At 38.7% G+C, this 22,313-nt stretch overlaps 1 protein-coding gene across 13 annotated transcripts in view; it reads left to right on the top strand.

Moving 5' to 3' along the window:
- The window catches only part of ARMC2 (armadillo repeat containing 2), a 68,632-nt gene that overhangs the window by 38,704 nt on the left and 7,615 nt on the right, over positions 1-22,313 (top strand). For 10 of the 13 annotated variants that reach the window (XR_014881449.1, XR_004158946.2, XR_014881448.1 and 7 more), the window contains exons 13-18: positions 11,118-11,439; positions 12,710-12,832; positions 14,655-14,768; positions 16,170-16,302; positions 18,541-18,698; positions 22,201-22,265. Coding sequence is in view for 6 of the 13 variants with exons in the window: in XM_031552509.2 (XP_031408369.2) it covers positions 11,118-11,439; positions 12,710-12,832; positions 14,655-14,768; positions 16,170-16,302; positions 18,541-18,698; positions 22,201-22,265 (915 nt within the window). In the remaining 7 variants the exon portion in view is untranslated. The remainder of the gene's footprint in view (positions 1-11,117; positions 11,440-12,709; positions 12,833-14,654; positions 14,769-16,169; positions 16,303-18,540; positions 18,699-22,200; positions 22,266-22,313) is intronic. The other 3 variants (XM_085217521.1, XM_010707474.4, XM_019613036.3) reach the window with 2 other exon arrangements.

Below are 22,313 nucleotides of genomic sequence, written 5' to 3'. Positions count from 1 at the left end.
ATTTTTAGAAGTAAAGAACTTTCTTAGCTGCTCCAGTATCTAAACTGACTTGAGCACATTTAGCTAGCCTACACAATTTGACACAAGTTTAGTAACGTGTGGTCAATTGTTGGAAGATCCTTTTTGCTGCTGTTGTTAAAGATAGTTCATGAAGGTAATGATATTAGCAATGCTGACCAATTTATTCCTTCTTTTGCCAAATACAAAAATAATTTCTCCCTTTCCTGTTTACCTGCCTCTGTTTTCTGTGGTAGTACATACAGAAGAGGGAGAAAGATTAACCAACAGATGAAAATAATTAATGTTTCAGCAGCATTTCTGAGTATTTCTGGGTTCAGACTGCTCTTGCATTGTGTAGTCCATAAAGACATTTAATAAAGGACTACATAAATAAGATGAGAAATCTTCAAGATGTTGTGTTTTACTAGATTTGTAGCTATCTTCCTTGTGAGCACTGTATTAACATCTCAACAAATGATGGTCCTGTGGGAGTAAGGAGCTTAAAGCGAGTAACATCTTCCTTTCAGCCTTCATCTGTAATTTTAAAAGGAAACGCTGACTTGATAGTTTTGTGTCATAATGAATTCTAGGCTCATATATAATTTCAAAATTTTTTCAGGTAATTGTCAGAATTTAGCTTCTCATTTGTCTGCTTTCTAAAGTAGTTTTGTCACTAGATTAGCCTTAGTTTTTATATTAAACTGTCTATCAAAATACAAATTAGAGAAAAAAGAACTTGTATATTAGAACAACATTTTATGGTGATTGTTTGTAATGTCTTCAGAATAGTTATTTCTTAACTGCAGTTTTTAATCAAGCATGCAATTGCCATTTGTCAGCTTAGTGAAGCCCTGCAGAATCAAGAAGAGGGCTGTGGGTAAGGCACCATTTTTTTTCTGTACTGTGTAATAAACACTTGAGCTGTGAGAAGCATGAGTGCTTTTCCTGGGGTACAGTTGGCACTGCTAATCCTGTAAAATGCTGACAGCTAGTGAGTTGTAGAATGAGGTGGTGTCTGTTGAAAAGTAAACAGCTAACAGCAGTGTGGGTAAAATTGTTTGCTGTGGGAAGAAGTAAAGAGGAGAATAAATCAGCATTATTAACTCAAACCGTTCAAAATCCTTAGGACTGAAAACTGGTATGTTAAGAAAGAGGAAGTGTGTGTGTGTGTGTTTTGAATTTTAAGGTTGCAAAGTTCATGTTTTTTATTTACTGGCAATCATGATAGCTAGGAACATACTAGGGGAAAAAAAAAAAACACCAAAAACTTTTCTCAAGTGCTATGACTTTAAAAATAAACATTAAATATTGTGAAAATAAAAATGTGAGCACTGGAAATGGGACTAATGACTTGCTCCCACACCATATGCTGAATTCCACAGCTGCCACCCAAATAGTCTCTGTTCTTCTCACCACGCTGCAGTTCCAAGTCTTTTTAATTTTTTGTTCAGCTCATGCTCTCTCTTGAGTAAAGGAGGCAGAAGGAATGGGAGAGAGGGAATTTATCTCTGTGAGAAAGACTTTGAAATTGAGTTGGCAGGACTTGCTTAATTCTATGTGTCATAATCTTAGGTAAGGAGAGGAGTACTGAGGATTGAATAAACTGGATCTGCAAGGTAGCACTCAGGAGTTCAGCAGTGCTTTTCTGGGCATCTGGAATGTATGTTCTGTGGACCAACTTGTCAGTTTTGGAGCTTACTTGTGTGAAGTAACAAAAGTCCTTGGCGGTTGCCAGATGCCATGAAAGCCTATCAGAAGTGTTCTTGTAGAGCATCTATGTTGTAGGGTGAGTTTTGCATGCTTCACTTTCTACTCTGCTTTGTAGTCTCCTGTTTTGCCCATCTCCAGGAATCTTTGAACAAGGTGTTGTTTCCCTTACCCAGATCATTATCATCCGTAAGCTTTTCAGATAACCTAAATAAAGTTTAGTGTTCTCAGTTTGTGGTTGATTTTACAAGTCATGAAGAGACCGTGCTTTTGGAACAGGGAGATTACCTAACTAGGTCAAGTAGCTTCTGTCAGTAGGTCAAACACTGCCTGAGCTTAGGTGGCCTTTTGGAGGCCTGCCAGCACTTGTGTTATCTTCTATCAATTTACAGTGAAGAGTCTGTTTTCATTCTTAAGTGCACAAATGCAGGGTGTGATGCTAAAATTTGCATGGAAGGGATCTTGTATTTTTTGTGAAGAAGAGTCTCTTTAAACTTCAGTTTAGCCTACTATTTCTAATTAGAAAACATTTGTGAAGCATCTGCCATTACTAGATGCAGCAGTTGCCTGCTAAGTAAAAGAATAATCACACTGAGTCTCATGGAAGGTCCATCCAGACTAGTATCTATGCTAAATACTGGTGAAAATCAGATGCCTAGAGAACAGCAAAACCAGAACAAGACTATACAATACTTCACATGCAAACTTTCTAAACTTTCAGCTCTTTCCAAATTGGAGAGTCCTTAGCCAGATGTGGTTCTCTTGTTCAAAATAAAATTCAGTGCTGGTCTTTTCCACAAAGTTCTTGTTACCCCTGCAGAAATTGTTATAGAACTATACATCACACAAACTTCTAAATTCCTCAGCATCCATTGGCGAGGAGTTGCTGTACTAACTAACTGTTGCACAAATAATTTTTTTAAATTTCTTTCGAATTTGGTTTTACTATCTTTATTTGATACCCTCTGCTTCTTGTTTTGAAAAGCTGATGAAAATTTAATCCCCTAGTCATTTGTTTCACACTACTAACTTTTTTGACTTTTATCATACAGTCTTTGAGTTCCATACTGTTGTGCATCCATGTAGTGTTTCTCTGAGCTTTTTACAATTTTTAGTCCTGTATCTTTTTTGAGATGAGGGGACTAGAAGTAGCTGTTCAGATATGACCAGATCATATATTTCCATGCTTGCATAAATTTGCTTCTCAGTGAAGCTAAAAATTTGATTTGCTTCTTTGACCTTCTGTGAGTACTACAACTCTGAGGAGAATACAAAAAATCTCCCTCCAGGTGGTTATGGTTGGTTCAAAAGCTGTTAATTTTGTCTTGTTCTGTTTCATTTTTATCAGCATTTGAATTTTGTCTGTTGTTTTATTACCAATTTCTGCTCTTCAGTCAGCCTTTGTCTTTTTTATTTTGAATATCTTACTGTCATCAACAAAATCTGCTGTATCATTGCTGTCACCCACTTTTCAGTGTTTTTTTATGAATATGTTGAACAAAACAGGTCTCGTCACAAAAACGGATGGAGTTCAATTGCAGGAACCATTAATTTATTGTTTCCCATCCTCTGAACACTTACTGGTACAGAACATTCTCCTCATGGTATGACTGCTTAGTTTCACTAAGATTTTGGTGAGGGACCTTGTCAGAAGTTTTCTGGAAAGCAAAGTAGGTTCTGTCAAATGAGTATCCTTTATATCTGTTGATCCCTTCAAAAGAGCTCGAGAATTGGGTGTCAGGACTCAGGAGTCTTAAAACTGATTGCATGTATCCAACTGTTCACTAATTGACTGTTCTTTTCAACGGTTTCTTCAAATTCATCTGGTATAGACATCAGACTTGAATCTCTTGGATCCCTTTCTAATAGTGAATTTCATGTTTGTTACCTTTCCAGTTCTGAGACGTCAAGGCAGTTTTGAGTGAGAGGTTGCTCATCACTGTTAGTCATTAAGCTATTTAGTTAATGAGTTAGAACTCTTGAGTGATTATCTCTTCCTGGTGATTTGTCACTGTTTGTTTCATCAGTTTTTTCTTTAGAAGTTTGTGATCACTTTGGTTTTCAGCAGATCCTCCGATGAGTCTTCCCTGGAGAAGGCTATAGCATTGATCTCCTCAGTTTCGTTCATAGTGGGCAGGAACCAATGCAAGGAAAACTCATCTAGCTTCTCTGGAATTATATTTTCTTCACTGGATGCTTCTGATCATCAGTTACTTCTGCCAGTTCTGGCAAACATCCTGGTCCTGATGTGCATGAAATGATTTGTTATTTTTTTTGAATCTCTTGCATCAGCCAGTAGAACTGCACTAACAATTATAATTTGCATGCTGTTTTACCTGTTTGATTTAACAATCAATTTGTCACAATTTACTCTATTAAATGAAGAATAGATTGAAATTGCTTTGTCATCGTCTTTAAGGAAATGTCCACAGTTATTGGGTTCATTCTGCCTGGATCAGCACAGTTTTATTCCCAAGAACATCTACCAAGCAGCAAGTATTGAATGACTTTCGTGAGCAAGCAGACTTCAGCTTGTGAGAATTTTTTTTGTCTCCCTCTGAAAAAAAGTTATGCTTTTAGGGCTGTTGATTATCCTTTTTGTTCTTAGGATTGCCGCAGTTGAGAAGATTGCTAAAGATGGGGCCTATAAATGCAGAGAATTTCTCTGCTTTGTTTCTAGCATTATTTATTAGGGAAAGACTTATCTGTGTGCCCTGATTGACCTTTCTGAATGGTTTTTTGCCTGGCTTTTGGACAACTTTGTGATGAGCTCCCAGGAACTCAATATCTATTTCAGTCAGTCATATAACCTAATAACTTAATACAATCAAAGAACAAGAATCTTAACAAGAATCCAGTGATGCAGCCATTTTTATTTCAGATTTTCAAATTTTTTTTCTTAAATGCTGAAATTAACCACTGGAAGAAGAAGAAAATATAAGATTTATTTTTCACAGATTTCCTGCATATTTGCAGCCAATCATTCATTCTTTCCTGAATATTTTTCCAAGAAAGAAATATCCATTTTAGAATAAAAATTATGGCAACCTGCTGATAAATCTGAATGACCACATAAGGTCTTTCTCTACAGTATAATTTTTGTGATGGTGTGCTGAGTTGATAGTTTATTTGTATCTTTCTAGTACTCTGTAACTTATAGTTCGTTTATTTAGATCTGAAAGCAAAAAGAGGTAAGTAGAATGCAGAAAATGTGATATGGTGAGGAATCTAGAACTTTGTAGTCAAGCAGCCTTCATTGGCATGTACTGAATGGAAACCAAATGCTTTGGTGTACCAGAGGATACAGCAGTGTAAATGTAATTACTGGATATGTGAACATTAGAGTAACAGATGATGAGGAGATATTACTGCTTGGATGACAGGTACCCTTAAAATGTGCTGAAAGCTTGAAAACAGCTCTGAAAAGAGCTATAAAAACGATGAATTTATTTGTTTAATTGTGGGGTGTTTTTTTTGGAAAGCTAATAAATGTCTAAGATCAGAGTATTAGCTAGTTGCCTATTTCATAGAATTGTAAAGGAAGATATTTTTCTTCATAGATCAGCCTTTAACTTAGAAAGGTGATAGCAAGAAATAGTGGTTGAAGCAGTGGAAATTCAAAGTAGTAATAAGAAGCAAGATTTTAACCAAGGATACCAGTAATCATTAGAGCAATACTATGGGGGATATAGTTTTCAACTTTTTTCAGTTAGTGATTTCTGAAATATTTTTCAATAGAGTATTTACCCTGCTTTTCACCAAATGTTGTTCTGTTGGCAGTGATTGCTTTGTTACCTTTCCTAGATCTCCAAGTGTTGACAAACCTAAAGACATGAGCTCTTCATTGCTAAAAGGCATTAAGTGCAAATGAACCCTTATCAGAAAAGGTTACCTTAACAGGTTTTAGGATATAAAAAACTATTGGATATTTTCCTGTGGTATGTGGTACAGAGAAACATGCATTTCTGGGTAACCTGCTCTAGGTGCTTCTGCTTGAGGAAGGGTTTCAGTGCCTGTCACTGTGGTAAAGCCTTTCCTCTCTGCTCCTTGCTTCAGGTTTCTCAGTTAAAATCATCTTAATTTGCTTTTGATACTTCTGATATCTTCTGATACATTCTCTCCCACTCCTCTTTTTTTTTTTTTTTTTCTTTTTTAAATCAAGTTTCACATTGGGTGGTTTAACCAGGTGTTTTCACAGTCAAAATGTCACTGCAAGATGAATCCTAACTGTTAGCTTCATGAAGGCATAAGTGCTGTTACTTTGTTGTTAGACTATCGGGCTCTGCAAAGAAAGTCTCGATATGTAAAAAACAGAAAGATAAACTTGTTAATTCAATTTGAATGAGCAGTAGATGCAGTTTATACAGTACCTGAAGGGAACCTATGGGAAAGCTGGTGGGACTTTTTACAAGGGACATATAGCAAAAGGACAAGGGGTAATGTAATGGTTATAAACTGGAAGAGGGTAGGTTTAGACTAGTTACAAGAAAGAAATTCTTCACTGTGAGGGTAGTGAGACACTGCAACAGGTTGCCCAGAAAAGTTGTGGGTGCTCCCTCCTTGGAGATACTCAAGGCCAGGCTGGGTAGGGCTTTGAGCAACCTGGTCTAGTGTGAGGTGTCCTTGCACATGGAAGGGAGGATGGAACAATGTCACAGAATCACAGGACTGCATGAGTTGAATGGGACCTCAAGAGATCATCAAATCCAGTGCCCATGCTAAAGCAGGTTCCCTACAATAGGTCACACAGGTAGGCATCCAGATGGGTCTTGAATGTCTCTATGGAAGGAGATTCCGCAACCTCTCTGGGAAACCTGTGCCAGTGATCTGTCACCTTTACCATAAAGAAGTTGTACTGCATGCTTATATGGAACTTCCTGTGTTCAAGTTTTAGGCCATTACTCCTTGTGCTGTCGCTACATACCACTGAGAAGAGTCTGTCTTCATCCATTTGCCTCCCATCCTCCTTTAGATATTTAAAAACATTAATCAGATCCCTCCTCAGTCGTCTTTTTTCCCAGGCTGAACAGATCCAGGTTACTTAGTCCTTCCTCCTGGCCATTTATCATTCTTGTGGCGTTCTGCTGGACTTCTTCTAGGAGATTCCTGTCTTTTTTTGAACCAGGGAGCCCAGAACTGGACGCAGATGATCTCTAAAGTCCCTTCCAACCCTTCATCATTCTATGATACTTCTGGGCAAATGACTTTTTTTTTTTTTTTTTTTTTTTTTTACTATCACTACTGATTTTGTGTAACATGATAATTCATATATAGTTGGAGATTCAGTAGGAACCCTAAAAGGGGCTGCTGGCATCTTGATTTCTTGATTTCTTGTTTCGTACCACTCTTCCCCTTCTGATGGTCCAGGTGGACCACCAGGTATTTGGCCAATGTGTACAGATTCTAGAATGGACTTCCTTCCCTTGTTTATCTATCTTGTTTTAATTAGAAATTACTGATCTAATGGTTGTCCTTTCTTACTCATTAGCAAATCTGTGCTATTTGTAGGTCTGTTCCTCATGATATACGTGAAAAGGCAGATACATTTTAATTGCTAAGATAAACTGCTGTCAAGTTCTGTGACTCAGCAGGCACACTGAGTACCTTTGGTACTAGCACAGTGCAAGGAATAGATTTTTAGAGTTAGAGAAATAAATAATTTTAATACCAGTAATAAAATTGTATGACTCCAGATGACAGAAAACAAAGAGTTTGATGTTGATGGAGTAAGCAGTGCCTTTCCCTCTTTAAATATGAAAATATTACAGATTCTTGACAGATGGGAAGAAAAGAAAAACATCACTTCTCCTTCTGGAGCACTTCTTGACATGTTTCTTCAGAGTTGTTTTTCCAAGTGAAGCTGTGTGGTTTCATGTATATCTTTCCCATCAGGTTTGGGTGCTCTCTATGAGCAGTGCATCTCACATGAATGCCTCTATATAAAAAGATGAAGTAACTGAGTATAATTCCCACCTGTAATTTGCCTTTCGTGCCATACATACTAAAACCTATATATCATATAAGTGAATGTAATAAATAAACAAATGCTGTAAGATGAGCCAGTGGGAATGAAAATCAGCATGGATCAAAAGGGAATTTTTTCTGAGGCTCTGGAAGAAAGAGAGTGTCTCCTTCCTATGGAAGAAGGGATGGGCAACTTAGAGAGAATACAGAGATTTTGTTAGGATATGCAGGGAGAAAATCAGAAAGGCAAAAACCCAGCTTGAACTCAACCTGGTCATTGGGATAAAAGAGAACAAAAAACTTCTTTATAAATATATTAACAGTAAGAGATGGGCCAAGGAGAACTTCCATTCTTTACTGCGTGCAGTGGGGAATGTGACCACTGAGGATAAGGAAAAGGCTAAGGTTCTCAGTGTCTTCTTTATGTCTGTCTTTAGAAGCCAGACCAATTATTCTTAGGGTACTCTACCCCTTGTCCTGGAAGTCTGGGATAGGGAGCAGAATAAACCCCCCCACAGTTCATGTGGAAACAGAGACCTACCTGGACTGTCACAAGTCCTTGGAGCCAGATGGGATGCACCTGAAGGTGCTGGGGGAGCTAGCAGAGGTGATTACCAAATGGCTTTCCACCATTTATCTGTGTTTCTGTTCAACTGGAGAGATCCCAGAGGGTTGAAGGCATGCCAGTGTGACTCCCATCTACGGGTAGGGTCATAAGGAGGATCTGGGGAACTACAGACCTGTCAGCCTGACCTTGGTGCCGGGAAAGGTTATGGAGCAGATCATCTTGAGTGATATCACATGGCATGTGCAGGACAAGTGAGGGATCAGGTCTAGCCAGCATGGATTCATGAAAGGCAGGTCCTGACTGGTACATAATTTTTCTGCAAATGTCCAAGTATCTGAGGGTCCATATGCAGCTAATACTCCAAACATTTAGAGATGCATAATAACTTTATTTATTATACTGATTTTTTTTCCACTGTGTACAGAAAGTCCCCTGGGCCTTCTACAGGCTTAGTCTTGCAAGCAGTTTCAAAATGCCATTCATTTTTACATGCATTTCTTTACAGAGCAACTCCAAGCTGGTGTTAGCAACTCTTACCCTAAGAGCATTTTAAACACAAAGGGCAAAAAGTAATATGAACCTTAAAGCCTTATGTTACTTAAGTTGTACGTGCTTTTCTCTTTGACTGTTCTAATTAAATTGTCAATGGAAGATAAGGAAAGTTCAGTAATATGCTATTAAAACCAGATGTGCTTGGCTAGAAAGAAGTTATATTCTAGAAGTTTGTTTTGCTAGCCTGTAGGTGGAAAGAACAGTTGAGATCACACTTCTCAAAATATCAGTGGATTGCTGTACTTTACCTGTTTGTCTGTTTGCTGATTGGGTAGGGCTGTTGCTGGGCTGATACTGTTTTGACCAAAATTAGAAAGTCAATATAAACGAGTCAAACGAGACTGCCTGCTTTTTTTTCAGTTCTCTCTTCTGATTCATCTGTTGTTTGTTTCAAATTCTTACATGCTTTGTGAAATGGGGACTGTGCCAGCAAAGGTGAAAGCTCTTAGTGGTTAGTCAGGAAGAATGTGCAGAAAAATTTTGTCTCAATGACATTTAGAAGCTAGCAAAAATACGATGCCTGGTTTAGAGAAAAAAAAAAAAAAAAAAAAAAGAAGTGGGTCCTGCAGAGTGGTCATATTATACAGAGAGAGGAAGAGAGCTCACGTCTCCATTACGAAACTGCCTGCCTCTTAAATTCAGAGATAGCATTTGTCTTTACCTTAGGGTGATGTTCTTGTCAGCTTCTGTGGCAGAGGCTTGGGACCTGAAATTTGCTCATGAGGGCATATGTGAAAAAAGGATTTGCTGCTTACACATCTTTTTTCCTTAAGTCTACTTCAGTTGGAGTGTGTCTGGTTAACTTGTATTATTAATGCCATCAAGGGTTAGAATGTCTATGATTATAGCTATTGCATCTGAGGAAAATGATCAAAATACTGGGTTAATGCATGTACAGCAGTATAAAATGCTGGCTGTGCTATACCTGAAGAAATGCTGTTCTTTTACCTGTGCTGATACAGCTATGAACTCTTTGAAAATAAGTAGGTTTTGAATAATATGTTTTAGATGTTTTAGTTAGTTTGTACCTAGCTTAGTTCAGATTTTCAGAATCCTTTTTTTCTTCTCCCATACAGGTGGGTTAGAAAAAGATGGGGGAGTGTTGAATAGCACTGAATTAAGATCCTCTCATTTTGGAGAAAAATAGCTGTAGCTCTGTCTGTCCAAAGTGAAGCAAAAAGAGATGCAATTCAGTATCCCACTTGAGGGCAAGGATAGGAAGTGCTTTAAGAGAACAATTTGGTTAAATCATGAGATCTCGAGATACTATCTAAAAACAGAAAGTAGGTCTCATTTAGCAATGATAAAAATAAGAGGGTGGCAAGAACATTTAAAATCAAAATTAGAATAATACAGCACAAGATGAGAAGCAAATAGAAGGGGACATATAAAGAATCATGAGAACTTACTATAGAATAATAATTGCAAGAAGACAATAAGGAAGTAATTGCTTCTGTGCTCAGAAGATAAGATGAGAATTACTGACAGATGACATTAAGTAGTGAAGTGTGGAATGCTGTTTTTTTTTTTCTTCTTTTTCTAAAAGGTCTAAGTATGATCAAATGATTAATCTCTATTCCAGTTCGAGTTCTTTTATCACTGAATAATGAGCTAGAGTATATTTAAGTATCTTTAGACCAGGTAGACCTCAAGGAATTTACCTTCTGGTGCTTACTAGAGGGTAGAAAGGGGTAATGTCTCTGGAGTTCCTGAGAAGTTATGTGGGATGACAGGGCCATAGGACACCTCTCTGGAAAAGAAGAAAGGGGGAATTGGGGAACAACAGACTGGTCATATTTTTGGTAAAATTCTGGAACAAGTAATTCAGCAATCTCTAGACAATTGAAATTAACAAGGGAATGACATGGATTTAACAGTAGCAGAGTAAGGTCAAGTAGTTTAACCTCTGCAATGGGTAGCGGACCTAGAGAAGAAGGGAAGTTAGCAGTCTTTGGCCATATAGCAGACATTTACTTGCTTGTAAGATTAGTAAGATTTAGCTCATAGGATTATTCTGGGGTATAAAATGATGTTTTAAGATTACTATGGACTTGTTAAAAACAGGTTACAAAGCGTATTCCATTCCTGATCAGCAACCTCAATGCTGTGGTAGATCTGTCACATGGTTTTTAAAAATTTCTTCTGTAAACTGATTTATGAAAAATAGTAGCATAACAATTTACTTCTATTTGCTGTATTTGGCATTCTTTCTGTGTTTTGGGACCTGCTATTTGATGAATTCCAAAACAAATTATTGCCTTCTGTTAAAGCAGCTGATAGCTTCTGATTTTTTTTATTTATATACAGTTTGTTTACTTTATTGCAGGACTTGGTTATCCGTATCATCTTTATTCTTGGTAATTTAACAGCAAAGAATAACCAGGCCCGGGAGCAATTTTTTAAAGAAGAAGGAAGCGTTAACACCTTGATGTCATTATTCCAAACCTACCATGAACTTGATTTGAATGAAGAGAAATGGTACCATGAAAGAGGAAGGGAAGAAAAAAAAAATCCAAAGCATCCTTCCAAAGCAGAAGATGTTCTGATAAAACTGATACGAGTGCTGGCCAATCTGTCCATTCATCCCAGTGTAGGAGCGGCTTTGGCAGCTGCCCATCGTGTTGTAGAATTACTTGTTACAGTACTAGGTAATAAAATCTATGTTGCATGTGTTATCTTCATTCAATCTGCAGGAAGAGTTTAGGATTTTTCTGCTTAAGCTTTTTATCTAGATTGAGCCATACCTAAGTGGATTCTGTTGCAAAAATAAGTCAATTTTCTGGTATTCATAAACTGTATTATATAAAATGCTGTTTGAGACTGAAAGCATTGACTTTTCAATGTCTGTGCAAAGAAGTTGTAGAAGTGCTTCATTCGGTGGTAAGTCTCGCAGACTTGATCACTAAAGAGAAGCAAATTAGAATTTTAAGTATGTCTGCCTGTGAGACTTCACTTATAAGAAGATCCATTGTTTTATTTATTTTTAACATTCACTGTTTTTGTCGCTGTTCTTGGGCTGGATTTACCACTTACTGATCTCTTTGTGAATCTAAATGCAGGCTAGAACTGGGCAGACTGTTCTCCCACTAACATAGTTCAGCAGTGAGGAGATGTATTTCAAGTAACTCAATATATTTTAGTGTGTGATGAGAACAGTAAGACTACATAAACACAATCAGTCTGTTTATATACTAATTTCCCGGTCTTGTCTACCACAACCTGGCATTTAGAGACAACAAGACTCACAAATTCATCCACTCTGTCTTAAGCCCTGTAGGAGCTACCAGGGTTGGAACTGTCCTAATAACTGCGCAAACACCTTTGAGCTTTACAGCTTCTCTCCGACCCTCTCTTCTTTTCATGAGTGCTCTATCAGTTTACCACAAAATTTTATTTCCTTCACCCTTGGTTTCTGAGGACAGAAACCTCAGAAAAATTCAGACTTGCAAGCATAAGAGGAAGTTGCACATCAGTGACATTGTCAAGAGCTCTTTGAGAGAATGTCTCAGATACTGTTAAAGACTACTTTTTATTTTAATGTGTCATAGTAGCTTAGCAGTAGCCTTTGTTCTCTTTGTCAGCACTCTGATAACTATAATACAGGCCTGTTTCTGCATGCAAATCCTCCTCAGCCCCATCTCAATGCAGTAAATAAGATCTGTAATATGTTTTAACTAGATTTTACATAACGCCATGTTCGTCACAATCTTTTCTATAGATGAAGTCAGAAAGTGTGACTTTGTATTGCCACTTCTGCATCAGCTATTCCTGTTAGCCTCTACCATTTTAGTGAAAAATAAAAATGATCTTTAATAGTGGCCACATTAACTGCAATTCAGTTCACCTCTGAGCTATGCTTCTAAGTTATGTGTCAGCATATGTATGTACATATATGTATGCTTTCTTTATGTATATTAGAATACAAGTCAATTGAAGTCTGTGAGGAGTTGGTGATCAATGCTGCAACAACAATCAACAATTTATCCTTCTACAAAGTGAAGAGTTCTGCAGTTCAAGACAAGAAGCTACGCATTGCTGAAAGTAAGGACTTCTAAACAGTGCCTTTTGAAAGTGAAAGTTATGCATGCTATACTTTTTCACTACAGAAAATGAAGACGCTGATAGGATATTGTGGCATTGTATTGCAGGAATATACAGATGATAGGGCTAAATTACTACCATAGTGATTTCTAATTCTTTTGGAACGTAATCATACAACTTGTGTGAAAGTATTTAGGTTGCTGACAAAACCCCTTTTACTCCCCAAATGAATTTGCTATGACGTTTTCTCTTTAGCAGCTTTTGCTAGACTCATTCATGCCAAAATAATAATTGCGACCTTCTAGACCTGCAAGTTTTGTTATCTGAAACTGTTTTGTTTCTGGATTATAAATCTGTTGCCGGTATAGGGCTTACGTGGTTCACTCCCCTCTGTCAGTATGGACAACAGTCATATTTTAGTGATGTGAAGGAGCTGCATGTGAGTTCTGGGATTCATTGTATTAATCATATACAAAAGGCTGTTGTTATACAATGAGTCTTGCAAATGTTACACTCTAAATAGACAAGATATGGAGGAAAGACAGAGCCTGAAGTTTATGCAAAGGACACAATGAGGAGTAGGAAAAAGTATGATGTCTCTCCACATAGTGCCCTGACTACTAGACATAGTTTCCTCTCTAGGTTAACAGTTCTGGTATTCTGTCATGAGTGATTTTATCTCCCATAAGCTAGCTCTCTCTTAATGCTAGTCAGAGAAATGTGGAAACAAATGACTTCTCTTTCAGTCCTATTTGCTCTCCCTCTCCTCTTTTTATTGTTAGAATGGGGAAGCAGTCCCATTGCCTTTCCTCTGTGAGAAATGAGGAGAGATGAAACCTTTTAACACAAGACCAGCACGCTTCCTTTAGGAGACATTTTGAGAATATTTGCTGTTTGATACAAGTGTGTGGATCCCAAAGATACACACACAAAAAAATAAAATCATTTCTGTTGTCTCTTTAAGGCATGTTCAAGGTGTGTTCAGTACTGCAGCGTTCCAAGAAGGAAGTCATGGGAATAAAGCCAACCTCTTTTCTCATTTTGTGTTTCTCACTTTTTTGTGGTGGGAGGGTTAATGGTTCACCAATTTGAGTCCTTTTATGTGGTGCACTGATTTCAGTGATTCACTTCTTCCTCACAGAAGACTGATAAATGCGCTTTCTGTAGCATCATTCCTTTGCCACATACCAAAAATCTAAATGATGGTAACTCTTCCTAGGAAATGCTGAAGGTCTCATTCTATCTGCTGAAGATTGATGCTAATTACAAGTGAATCTGCTAAGCAGGAAAGCAGCAAGCAAATAAATGTTTCAGACTGGGGTGATATTAAGTAGCTATTCAGAGAAAATGTATTTGCTTGTTGGAGCAGCACTGACTGAAAATATAGCTAATGTCAGAAAATAATTTTTGTTTAAAGAGGCATCCCACCATAAGACCATCTGTTCAGGATCTAAATCAGTTTTCTTAAATATTACAGCATTTTTTGTTCTGTCTTCCTGGATTGTCACATGAGCCCACTCAAAACTGTACAGCAGGATCAGTTCCCATTATTACAACTTTTTTTAGGCTATCTTCGTAACTCCTCATCTGTGCCTTTGCATTTAGCCCCATATTGGAGCTCTTTGTCTCATCTTCAAAGCCTTACACAATTTAGCTCTTGTTCTACCATCTGCTCATCCCCTTCACTGCAACCAGACTGTTAGGTAGATGTTCCCATTTATTACGTGTTACTTCTTGCATTCTGATATTAATTGATAAAAAGCCAAGCGCATTTCTGATATACAAGTAATTGTTTTTATTTCATTTCTCTGCAAATCTGTAGTGCTTTTAAAGCTGTTAATGAGCAACAATATGGATGGAGTTGTGGAAGCTGTCAGAGTCTTTGGCAATCTTTCCCAGTATCATGAGATCTGTGACTTCATCGTACAGAAAAAGAGTGAGTTTCGCATTTGTAGGAGTCCTGTTTTTAAATGTCCATAGTTCTAAAAAGAAAAAGCATATTAATGAGCTGTTTCACTTAAAGGGCAGAAGCAGTCTTATCTGAAGTTTTGCATATCGTGCCAATCTTAGAATCCAGCAGTAGTCATTATAAAGACCATTTTATTTCAGTTTCATTAAGATGGCAGTATTGGAGTAGGAAAAATGTGCCACGGTCTACCTTCACAAAGGCAGATACTACAGAAAACCCTCTGTTTTCCCTAAAGGTTATAATTTTGAATTTCCCTTCGCTCCTTCATTTCCTGAAGTCATACAGGTTTGTAGTGATTTGATATAAAATGAATATCCAAGTTAACTCTCATTTAGCTTCATAGTCTTTTGATTCCCACGTTCAGCAGCTTGTTAGTGCTTTGTAATATGCAGTGAAGATGTTTGCCTCAACAAAGAGGCTTCCTTTTTGCCCCTGGGTGAAGTAGAATACAAGTCTTCTCAAGTCCTTTTGCTTTGGTGCCTGAAGAGCTTAGGGGGAAAAAAATGGCAGCTCCTTGCTATCCAGAGAAGGTGCGAAATCAGTTTAATTAAAAAACAATTCACTGAAAATATTTTTCTATCAATCTATCTATCAGTGCTCAAAGTGTGGTGATTTGCAGCAATATACAATCCCTTCTTTCAAGGATGAATATATAAAGGTTTGTGGTGGTGAAGGTATCTGCGAAGGAAGAGCTGACACTTAGTAGCTGCTTGCTAACGAGCTGTCTCAGAATTTTACATCTTGGCGAGACCATGGTGTCAGCATGCCAGGTTCAGGAGGAGCTGGGAGACTGCCTCTACTCTAGACAGGACTGACTCTCTGGCTGAAGTTGCCTTCCACTGCTTATTGAGTTTAGATTCAACAAGTGCTGCGAGATGCTGCATGCCCAGCATCTGCTTCTTGCCCGCTTCCTGCAGGAGCCCCAGGCTGCAGCAGTCCCAACTGGATCTGATGCAGACTGAGGCAACCCTGCCTTGCGTGGAACTTCCCTCTGTGAGTGCCAGATGCTAAATCCTAGTGGTTTATGCTGACTGTGTGATTGAAAATGAGAGTGATACTTTTAAGAAGTAACCTGTAGTTCAGCTTGGTCAACCTAACTTCTTCTGACTTGATTTTCACAATACTTTGGTGTCCAATTTTGTAGGTGTTGTGTTGAAGCATCTGGTGTTGAGCTTGTACTAATGACTCTTATCCTGTCTCATAAGCCAAATGCAGTAACTTCACACTACTGTGCTACAAGATTACAATTCTGGGTTGGATATCCTGCATTTGACTGTTTTCTGACTGTGCACGTTTAATGAGTATGTGCTATTGCTTTTTGCATGATTATCTTCTCAGTAATGCTGTTTTTTTTTCTTTACAACCCAGTACACAAGTTCGTGATTGCTTTACTTGATGCCAAGAATCAAGATGTCTGTTTTTCCGCCTGTGGAGTCTTGCTCAATCTCACAGTAGATAAGGACAGACGAGCTCTTCTGATGGAAGAAGGAGGAATTGGGAAGTAAGTTTCTGATTATGTTTTACCAAAAGACACATTCCAGTAGTTTGGCCAAAGATCTTTAATTGGATTCTTTTTCACTGGGACCAAGAACTTGTTGTAAGGTCGCAGACTATTAGGGATCTAATGGGCTTCAAGAGAGAATCTTTCATATTCTTCAGTATGTGTTTTTATTTTTTTATTTTTTTTGCAAGAGCATTGGAGTGCCTTAGCCAACTGCTGTGCCAAGACTGGTAGAATAATCTTGCAGAGATCCTCCTGATCTATACAGGGGCATACAACACAATAACTAAGGCATGGCTGCACAGTAGCCACTTATGCTTGACCTAACTGATCCTATGTGAGTTAAATCTACAATTAATAGACACCTTTAATAGGTATCTGTGAAAGAAATAAGGTGCCCCCATGGTCTTTTGTCATTTTGGTAACTACTTAATACTGCAGAGAGAACAATCTGAGATATCCATGCTTGGTATAACAAAGCTGCTGTGTCTCCTCTCTCTGAGAGTTCATTGTTAAAGCACTTTTACTGTAAGTGAAAAGATCTTGAAAAACCACTGTGGATGCAACACTTGTGGCTTTGATGTTCAGATAATAGCGGATCCAGCTTAATTGGAGCAACATGAAAGATCTTGTTCTTACACTTGTAAAGCAGCTGATACAACCCACATTTGTGAAACAATATGCCAAACTTTGAAATGCTTTCCTGTTCATACATCACATAATTACTTATTTTATACTGTGTAAACAAAACTTTTTGTCTGCTTATCTTTCCTTCCCGTGTTCTGGTTAACTTTCAAAATTTGAAAGCTGAAAAGCGGAAGTAAAAATAAATGACAGGTTGATTGAAGAATAAATGTGAGAAATGCCTACTATATTTAATTATATAAAATGGAATTAGTAGAATTTCTGTTATGTAGAATTGTATAAAACACAGAATTGCCTGACAGTTTGTGAAGCAGGAAGGAAAAGCTAACAATATGGAATGAATCTAGAGAATACACAAATGGTTACACAGTCAGGATGACCTCCTTAAGAAAATCAGCCCTATGGATTTTTGAAAATTAGGTTATTGTACCTATATATAGTGTTCCTAATAAAACAGGAAATTGGTCTCATCAGAGGGATAAACTTAAAAAAAAAAAAAAAAAAATTAAAAAAAAATTAGAGCAGCATGATCTTTTGGGTTTTTATCAGATGCCTGCCAGTTTTCTGCAAACCTCATTTTAGTTGCTTTTCAGTTCCTGGTGTTTTCAGCCACATTTGAAAGTGCTAGATATCCACTGGCTCCTTTCCTCATCACTGGATTATATCACAGTGAAACAGGAAAGTGAGAGAAAGAGGGTGTCATAAGGTCAAGAAAGAGAACATCAATGAAGGATTAACGTTAGAGAGCTCGCGAGGGGCAGCAGGCAAAAAACAGCATTTATTTTTGTGGCCCTAGGACTTGTGAGCCATGCTGTTTGGAAATGGGAACTCTGGACATGTCTGTGTGTAAACTGGTGGAAGCAGAAAAGTTATAGCTTAATTTCAGTGTCCTGTATGATCTAGCCTGCATTTCTTATCTGTGAGGAGGTGAGAGTAGGAGAAAGGCCAAGAACCTAATGGTCCTTAGTAAAACTGGCATTTCTGAGAGGAGTCTATTGGGAGTGCAGGCTAAGAAAATACAAGAAGGGATGAGATCTGCAAAACAGTCAGACTTCACTGAATCTAAGAGGTAAATCTGTGAGCTGTGAAAACAACAAATTGCTTTGGAGGTCTTCATGTTAGATCTCCTGATGTGTAATAAACTGTAAGCATTGACAGAAGATTTTTCTTCTTTCACGTCATCTTCCTGGGTGGATTCTTGGTGCCTGGTAAGGTTGGCTTGCAGCCTTGGCTGTACTGGTAGCTACAGATCTGGAATGGTCACGTATTGCCATGAAATCTGTTGGAATTGAGCATCTTTCATTTGATTGTATTTGTGACATGTAAGATTGAAATAGTTCAGTTGGATTAACAAGTTGTTTGATGTCAGATTCAGGTAGACGTATGCACTTACGTACAAGCAAAAGGCACGTGTGCACCCTTAGGGTACTAGACTAAGTGAAAAAGAAGAGAGTAGCATCAGAAGTTTATTAATGTAGAATTTTCCTGCAACCCCTCATAGAATCTGCGCATGCTTCTAGACTGCCTAGATCTTAAAGGACTCCAGAGAAAACTATATGGAGCAAAAACACTGTTTGTGTTTGTTACTGACAGGTTAGTTGACTGCTTACGAGACTTTGGGCCAGCAGACTTGCAGCTGGCTTGTTTGATATGCAAAACCCTCTGGAACTACAGTGAAAACATCACAAGTGCAGCCTTGTGCTTTGGAGAAGATACTGACACGTTGCTGATGCTGCTCACATCACTCTTAGGTGAGATTCACATTGTTGATATCTTTTCCTTAATAAGTGAAATAGGAGCAAAATCAAAATGGTATAGTTTGGATGGGAAGTCTGTCATGGATCTATAAGTGGGTTGGCCAGTATAGACTATCCAGCAACACAGTGGTTTACTGACATACAGCACATTCCCTGAGATTTTGTAGATTGCCAAGATGGAGTTGGCCACTGCTACTCCCCTCTTTAGCCTGTCTAATTGGCATGCCACTCGTGCTTTTCACCAGCTGCCCTTTGGCCTGTTTGAGCCAACTGTCAGCACAAAACATGCTTTTCTCTGGATACGAGCCCTTCTGGCCTCAAAGGTAACTGCAGCTCTTTACAGAAGCTGCTTGGTGCTGCTGCATAGCATGTGCTGGGCTATCTGGGGAATGTGGCTGTCCCTTCAGAGGCAGAACTGTATGACAGGGGTCCCTTATTGCCCTGCTTTTCTCACTGGGATCTCCTGAAGTGCAAGGACAACATCCTGATGATTTCTTTTCCGCTCCACAAAGCTGGGGAGGGTGTGCTCCTTCTCCACAAATACATATACTGGAAGGTGCCTCCAAGTGAATGTTAAGGCCTGAACTCATTTACCTAGTTGGATCTTTGCATGTTTTTTTTGCTTCAGATTTTACAGTTTAATACTGTTATTTTTTCTTCACTTTATGAGCACTATTTTGGCTGTGTTTTTATTAGAAGTAGATCATTTGAAATTACCTTTTAAAAAATCTTTAAAATGTAAAGGAAATTGAAGCAGGCCTTAACTAGTTTTGATTTGGTTTTAGGGGGAAATGAAGTAAAGGGTCATGCTTGCTGTGGAGAAGGCTACATGTGGGACCCAGATACAAAGTGAGATCCCCATGATCTATTTTGTTTTGGACAGTGGGTGGTTCTTTGAGGATCTTCTTTTCCAGTTACAGCAAAATTACTGTAATTCACCTTTACAAACCATTGCTTTCTTTGGATCCCTTGCTGTGATATTGCAGCATATCTTAATATGGGCAAGAATTCCATCTATTTACCTGAAAATACTCAGTACCTCAAGATCACGAGTGCTCTATTTAATGTACTGCAATGGAACTGGAAACTTTACAGCCATGATCATACTTAAATTTTCTGGCATGCAGCAATGAAAGTATCTTTGTTTTGGATAATTCTGAAATATTTCTTCCTCTACATTTAACATTGCTTATTCCAGCAATAAATTTGACTGCAGAGTCCAGGCTGTGTAGCAGTTGAAACTCTCATTTAATAGTGCAGCTTTCAGGATCTGGACGTTCATGTACAATCACCATTCTAGTTACAAAATGTAGCAGCAATTAATTACAAATAGGTGAGAAGTAAATCAGAAGACTGGTCTTCCTGCAAGCTGTAGTCAGAAGAGTAGCTGTAGGGGGGGGGTGGGGGGGGGGGGGAAAGGCAGCTCATCTTACTCATTGGATCTGGTTCCTCTGTGTGTTAATATCTTAACAAATTTTTAGCAATAGCATCTGGTTGCTATTGTCCTACATCTTCCTCCTCCCATTGTATCCATAACGGCCTTGCACTGTCATCATTCTGATTCTATCATTCAGGAAGCAGGAGGCAGCTTCTGACAGACAGTGGACTGTACTTCAGCATTGGCACACTCTCAGGAAGCTGAACAAGTACTGCATGGCAAAGCAGATACCTCTGTTCACCTGCTGTGCTTGACCTCTTCCTCTTTATTTCTCTTTTCCATACCTGGAACAAGATGACAGGAGATTGGAGTGAGCCAAAGGGAAGTGGACATAGCATGAAAAGATATGAGGACCAAGAAAGTGGAGCAAAGGCATCACTTCTCTTTTTTCCCTGCCTATTCCCAGCAGCCTGAGCTGCCGTGGCATTGCTTTCCAATAACACTGTCATTTGCCTTTCTCTGCTGCTCTCTAATCTTGTGTCGCTCTTTTGGCTCAGAGCTCCTTGCAGTTGGCATTTCCTGGCCCTGCGCAGTGGCTTTGCCTTGCCCCACTCCCTCAGGATTAGCAATGGAAATGAGTCTCCATCCTGAAAACATCCTTCTGTCTGATCATTCAGTGAATCCTCCTTTCTCTCTCTCGTGTTACAGACATTTCTTCTGTTCACTTGTACCTCCCCTTTCAATTCCAGGAGGTTATTTTGGAGTTGTAATACCTGTGAATTCTTACAAGGCCAGTGCTCCCGACCCCTGTCCTGATGGAGCTGTAGGGATGGGGAACCCTTGCAGACCAGAGACTGTACACTATTTTTCAGCTTTCCCTGTGGCATGTGGACCCAGTGTGCGTGTCCTGTTCCTGGGCGTGCAGCCAGCTCATATGCTGTTTGACCAGTATCCAATTTTGCTTGTTTTGAGGAGGGTCGTGGGAAACTTCTATTATCTGAAGATGCACAGCTTGCATGTGGGACACTGGCCCTCACTGATCCCCCAGCATTACTCATGTTCTATTGTGAGAAATTTACTGTTTTGTTTTAACACTTCAGCTTTGGAATGATTCTGCCCCTTCTTGCTGTAGGCTGGTATCAGTGATTCCACATTTTAGACCTATAAAGACACAGTCAGCTTCTGGGTAGGAAGTCATTTCGGGAGTAGGCAAGGCAATTCTGCCTGAAGAGAAAAACCATAATCCCTTATTTTTCTCCTCAGGATCTCTCACTGCTCTGCAGAGATTCATTTTGCATACGCTGGGCTAACAGGCCGTTAGTAAGGCAGAAGCCAATGGGCGCAAGGTGCAATAAGAACAATTCCAATTAAATATTAGTTTAAAAAAAAAAAAATCAACTCTGTCAGGGGCCAAGCAGAGGAACAGGTTGCTCATAAAGACTGTGGAGATTCTATTCCTGGAGATTCTCCAAACTCAGCAGTAGCTAGACCAGAACAGTGTGATCTAAGGTGCTCTGGTCTGGGCATGGCTTGGTGCAGGTGTCCTCCAGAGAGCCTGTCCAACTTAAATCATCTCATGGTTCCACCAAATACAGATCTGATGTCTTAGGCTGGATTTTATCTCTGATTACAGGGTTTCTTCTTGCAGAGATGTGACATTTTCCTTTTTGAAATAATGAGGGTTTTTTTTCCTCTTTCTTTTTTTTACATTGAAGTCTCTTAAGTGGCATCTTCCTTCTGTGTAGAATGCCATGTTAGACTAACACCTCCTTCACAGTCAGCAGGTCTTAATTTTGATAGTTGAGAAACACTGTAGTGGCTTTGAAATGTAATATGTAATATATAAAAAAAATGATGTTGTGTTTCTGGTAACTTTCTGTGAAATGGAGCCATCCCCACGCACGAGTAACACAGTTTCTTATAGCTGTTTGCAACTCAGGGTATCTGCTCTGCACCAGCAGCTTTTCTTTTACACATGAATAGTTGCTATTAAAGTGTTAACTCAGTGTGGGTAACCAAAGTTTTTCTCCAGCTCCGAGCTGTCTTTTACTGCTGTGAGAGTGCAGTAAGCTCTGCTTAGATTTAAGAGATTGTGAATCTGCTGCTTTCATTGTCTAGGACCAAGATTAATCATGCTGCCCGTTTTTTGGAGATTACATCTTCATTTTCGGTCCATTTGTGGCGTAAGTGCTGTCAAATATCCTTTCTGTTAAGTTATGCTGAAATCCTGG

The sequence above is a fragment of the Meleagris gallopavo genome, chromosome 2, assembly GCF_905368555.1.
Source record: "Meleagris gallopavo chromosome 2, MGAL_WU_HG_1.1, whole genome shotgun sequence".
NCBI classification, from domain to species: domain Eukaryota; kingdom Metazoa; phylum Chordata; class Aves; order Galliformes; family Phasianidae; genus Meleagris; species Meleagris gallopavo.
Note: the sequence above shows the minus strand (reverse complement) of the source record. Positions and strands in the feature narration are given on the sequence as shown.